This window comes from Gastrolobium bilobum, unplaced genomic scaffold (assembly GCF_033153095.1).
Source record: "Gastrolobium bilobum isolate Gb01-03AN ecotype WA unplaced genomic scaffold, APGP_CSIRO_Gbil_v1 utg6105, whole genome shotgun sequence".
In the NCBI taxonomy this organism is placed as follows: domain Eukaryota; kingdom Viridiplantae; phylum Streptophyta; class Magnoliopsida; order Fabales; family Fabaceae; genus Gastrolobium; species Gastrolobium bilobum.
The window spans coordinates 312,713-318,200 of NW_026899702.1; the positions used below are offsets into that span (position 1 = coordinate 312,713).

Below are 5,488 nucleotides of genomic sequence, written 5' to 3' on the forward strand. Positions count from 1 at the left end.
TATATGTTGGATGTATATGGTAGGTAATAAATTCTTCCGTTTCGTTTATGTTTTACGATTTTACATTTTTGCTCACAACTGTTATTTCTACGTATACTCTATGTTATTGCTTCTTCTAACACTGCATAATACAATATCAGATATCTCTTTCTCCAAATGTCTGTCAACAAATTTGTTCACCCAGATAAAAAATAAATAAATAAACAACTCTGCAAGCCTTGCATACTTTTCTTATGCCTAAAACATGACCAGCTAGGCAGCTACTAATATTTATGTTGCTTATCAATTTAATGCATATGATATAAATGCACCACATTGCAAACAGAGATGATTATGAATGCCGTCCACCAAAGCGTCTCTGTCTCTTCTGAAATGAACTTAATGCCTCTACAAACTCATCCTTCCCAAAATCTGGCCAGTGTTTTCCATTAAAGACCAGTTCAGTGTAGGCCAATTGCCATAACAAGAAGTTACTAACCCTAAGTTCGCCACTAGTCCTTATAAGCAGATCAGGGTTAGGAAACTGAGTACAGTTAGTTTCCAGTTCCTGTTCAAAAATGTTTTCATTGATGTCTTCCAATTGAACGAGGCCATCTTTGACTTTCTTAGCCACACTTTTACATGCTTGGACAACATCATATTTCCCACTGTAGCTAAGTGCCACAATGAGTTGTAGTCTCGAATTATCCTTCGTCATCTCCTCTGCATTAAGTATCATTCTCTTTAGAGACTTTGGTAGCTTTGATGAATCTCCAATCACAGATATTCGAATTCCTTCCCTGTAACAGAAGCAAGGAAGATCTGTTCAATAACATTAACATCAATAATATTTTTATTTCAAATTAATTGAAGTCAGTGAAGATGAATCCAAATGAAAAATATTAAGAGGTAAAAATAAAATCATAATATATATATATATATATATATATGTAAGAAAAGAATATATTTATTATCAAAAAAGTTTACAACTAATTTAATTACCATTAATTTTTGTTAATGTAATGGTTATAATTTATTAGAAATTATTGAGTCGTATTTATTAATTAATTATTAATTTTCAATCAATTATAATCGTTAAATTGACCGAAATCAACGATGATTAAATTGGTTGTAAAAGTGATAAATTTTTTTGATGGTAAGTATATCTTATCTCATATATATAAATATAAAAGTAAAAAAAAAAAGTTTAAAAAATAAAAAAAAAACAAATAAGAGAAAAAAAGATGGGGAAGGAAAAAAATAAAGGAAAAGAAGGGAAAAAAAATAAAGAAAATAAAGAAGAGAGAGAAGATGAAAAGAAAAAGGATTAAAAGAAGACCATGTAAAATACAGAAGATATGTTGATATAAGAAAAATCAAAATAAAATAAAAAGATGAATATGATTTTGTAGGGGCCATATGAGCTCGCCCTAGGAGCTTATTTAATATAGACAGGAGCTTCAAAGTGTCTGTCTTAAAATTGAAAAAAAAAGGACGGACAGAGAATTTAAAAAAAAATTAAGTGAAATTTGTTTTTTTTTTTTAGAAAAAGGTGCACCTTAAAAATAGTGCACCGGGTCTACATTAGAAAAATCTCTGGCCCTAGAGCTTAGTGCCTTATGATCACAAGTCACAACAGTCAGGATGTCAAGTGTCACCATCAGAGTACTCCATTCAGGAAGAGGGTAAATACACTACGTCTCAACTCTCTACCAATCATACCGCAAAGAAAAACAAAATGGAACCTTACCCTCCCCGTTGAATAGTACCACACGTTAGGAAGAAAGGGAAATCAAAGACTCCTCGTTTTTTCCTTCATTTAGAGGGACAGCGCAAATAATTCAGTCAAAAGGATAATTTTTATATTATTAGACATTTGATGAGGAATATAGATGACCCATTGTAAATACGGTTTTACTTCAGAGGAATTATCTTACATTGTTACATAAATAAAATGAGGTTCATCAAAAAAATTTAAAAAAGAAAAAGATATGTTTTTTTACGTGAATCTAACATGAAAAACGAATCTCATGTAATATAAAAATATAATTTCTCTTGTAAATAATACTCTTTTTGTTATGATTTATTTCGAATGACACACAATAATATCATTTATTTAATGAGTAATAAAAAATGAATTTGATATTTTTCATATTATAAAAGTGTATAAAACTCACATGAGATAATGTTAAGAAAATAGAGAAAAAAAATATAAACACTCTATATTTTTATGTATATATGAGATAATATTATTTTTAAAAAATATTAAATCTAATAAAAATATAGGGATATCAAAAAGTTACTTTCCCCAAATAATTATGAAAAATAGATATATTATGTTGTAGAAAATTAGTTGTGTCATGATATAGACATAATCAATGTAGACTCCACCACTTTAAAATAAAAAATGATGGGATCCACGTGATAGTAGGACACAATCAATTTCCGCAAAGTAGTTGGCAGTTGAGTACCTCTTAAAAACTTCAACTTGGGAGTTTATTGTTCTTTCAAATAGACTCAACAAAAAATCAACCTCGATCTGCAGCATCATCACAAATCAATATCAAGCAAAACCAACAATTAAAACAAAAGCGAAAGTACTCTTCAAAGGAAAAGACATGAATGACCTTTGGGCGAACCCAGTTATCAGTGGAAAAGGCAAAAACCGTGAGAACTTTTATCCCCCAGCTGCAGCACAACCTCAAGAGCTTTCTCAGTGACTGCACACCGGCTTCGTGACCCGCTGACGGCGGCATCCCCCTCAGCTTCGCCCACCTCCCATTCCCATCCATAATCACCGCCACATGTTTCGGCATCAGCTCCGGCAGTAGCTCCGTCGGAATCGGCTCCTCTCCGGCGAGGTAGTTTGCGTCGTCCCGAAGTGCCACGTTTGGAGGAGGAGTGGCTGTGCCGCGTTTGGTAATGGAAAGAGGCTGCGAAGGGAACCGGCGTGTTTGGAAATGGGAATAAGAATATTCACGGGAATAGGGAGAGGGAGAAGGGTTGGTCCTTGGAGGAGTTAGAGTACTCTCGAAGGAAATAGGGAGACTGAACGAGTAGGAGAACATTGTGTTCCTGAATTGGGATAGAGTTTTCCTTTGGGCTGTGTTTGGTGCTGCAAATGCTATGCATAAATAGAAGGTTACCGTTGGTTGGTTTGTTTGAGTAGTTGCAGAGGGCGCTTTAGTTATAACCACGAGAGATGTGCACGATGTACGAATATGTGGTTGACATTTGACACTAATAACCCCAAGCTGTAACTCACTTGTTATTTGTTAAGTGGACGGCAATTCAAGAGTGATGAAGTTATGGTTCTATTTCTTTGAAAAATATTTTAAGATTACTGATGAAAATTTTCTTACTCCAATCCACGAAATGATTAGTCTAGTCTTACGAGGCGGGTACATTTTGAGTTTACTTAAAAAAATAACAAAGTTAAAACACTGCCATATATGATATAACACACAAATTGGAAAGGGTGTGAAAGTTATGATACAATAAAAGATTAATCCGTTTCTCAAATTCTATTACCAAAAAAAAAAATCAACTACTAAAAATAAGGAAATTTTTTAAAATAAATATAATGATAATTAACTTCTAAAAATAAATAACTAATCATAAGTAAATCATTCAAAACACATCTCAAATCTTATATCTCATGTCAAATATGTTACTTTTCTTTATTTGCCAAACAAATCACAATTTTATTTGGACTTGAATTTGATCGTGTATTTGTTATATTTTAAATTACTATTTCTTTTAACAATTGGATCATACTTATTGGGTCGCAATTCTGGTTTACTCTGAGCTTTTTGAATCAATGATTGGGTCATGTATAATGAGTCAACTATAAATTCATCATTCTCCCCTGCTAGGAAAAGTTCATCTTCGAATCTTCATCGTCTTCACTGATATCAATCTCTTGAGGTAGAAACTCAAATGATAATTCCATCTCGTTTAGATCTTCATCATCAGATTTATCATAGATTAGATTGTCATTATAAAATGAATTTTTATCATAAGATCGATAATCATCATAAATCAGATAATCATCATAAATTGGATAATTATCATAATCTGTGTTATGATCATAGATATCAAAGTTAAGAATATTGAGTTGCATCTCAATATCTTGAAAGGTGAATTGATCTCCAAGTCATACTTCCCAATTTCGTCCAAGTTTATAATCCCCAAAAGATTGATGTCATTCTTTTCGTCATCATATGTGTCCTTTAATTTCATTTCCTCTTCGGATCGAATGCTTAACTTTATTCGCACAAGTCGCTGCTCCAAATCTTGGATCTTCATGCTCTGCGCCTCTACAAGTTGTCATTTCAAAATTTGAATTTTCTCGCTATATGCCCACACGAGTTGTCGCTCCATTTTTTGATTTTTCTTGTTCAGCGCTTGCACAAATAGTCACTCCAAAACTTGATTTTCTTGTCCAAAATGTCCGCTCAAGTTTTCGGTTTAAATATCTGTCTTCCGAGCTCTTGAAATTCTAAGGGTTACTCTTTTTTGTAATTCTGATTTTCTATTTAACTAACTTTTCTATATGTTTTCGACGTCAAAAAGTGATTCACTTTCACACAGGTACACATTAAGGTGTATCGTATGATATAACGCCCACGCAAATTGGCAAAAAATCTAGTATATTATGAGAGTAGATACAATGAACCTATAGGAGCGCGTCATATTGGCTCCTAATATACTTGAAAAAAAATTATATTTTACATTATACATTACCGATAATATATAGTGCATATATATTATCACACCTGTTCTAGTTAAAATTTCGATTTAAATCTGCGATCTTATGATTTTAAGATTTTTTTTAATCAAAATAATTTTATCAAAATTTTAAACGCTTTTAAGTTTTTACAATTTTTTATGATTTTTTTTACGTTAGGATTTTACGTTTTATGATTTTTAATCCTCCTTTCAATTTTAAGTAGAATCTCAACCTATGATCACAGCTAATATTTGGTGTGCCTGTACTGCAGAAAATACGCTTGCAAATTGGAGAGAGAGAGAATCGTCCAACTTTCACGCGGGTTCAATTAGGCCGGACCGTATGATATAGCACCGACACAAGTTGGAGAGAGAGTGGCCCACTTTCACACAGGGTACTACACATTATAGAATGGACCACTTGCTTTGTCTCTCCTTGCAAATGCAAATCACCATGTGAAGTCTTTTTCTCCTGATCATATTGACTTTTCTCGTGTCAGTGACAGTATTAATTCACACATGTCAAATTAAAAAAATTGACACTGTACTTATGTAATTGATTTCCATTATACTCATTAATTATGTATAAATGTAATTTACATTTTTTATATATAGATGCTAGGGGGATCTCGAGCACTTTAATGAATTTTAGGTACATAGTATTTAATATAACTGTTTCGTTTAACGGATCTTGCACAAATACAGTAAAGTTCATTATAATTATTTCATTTTCTTTATATTAGTAAACACTAAATAACATGAAGGAACGGTATATCAC

General features: G+C 32.2%; 1 protein-coding gene across 1 annotated transcript; it reads right to left on the minus strand.

Annotated features, from left to right (window-relative positions):
* Positions 1-283: 283 nt before the first annotated feature.
* Positions 284-2,872, minus strand: LOC133292776 (dehydrodolichyl diphosphate synthase 2). The gene is made up of 3 exons (XM_061491234.1): positions 2,607-2,872; positions 2,451-2,518; positions 284-779 (listed from the first exon to the last, which is right to left on the minus strand). Exons 1-3 carry the CDS (start codon positions 2,793-2,795, stop codon positions 332-334), a joined length of 705 nt encoding a protein of 234 aa, XP_061347218.1. The 5' UTR covers positions 2,796-2,872; the 3' UTR covers positions 284-331.
* Positions 2,873-5,488: the final 2,616 nt, after the last annotated feature.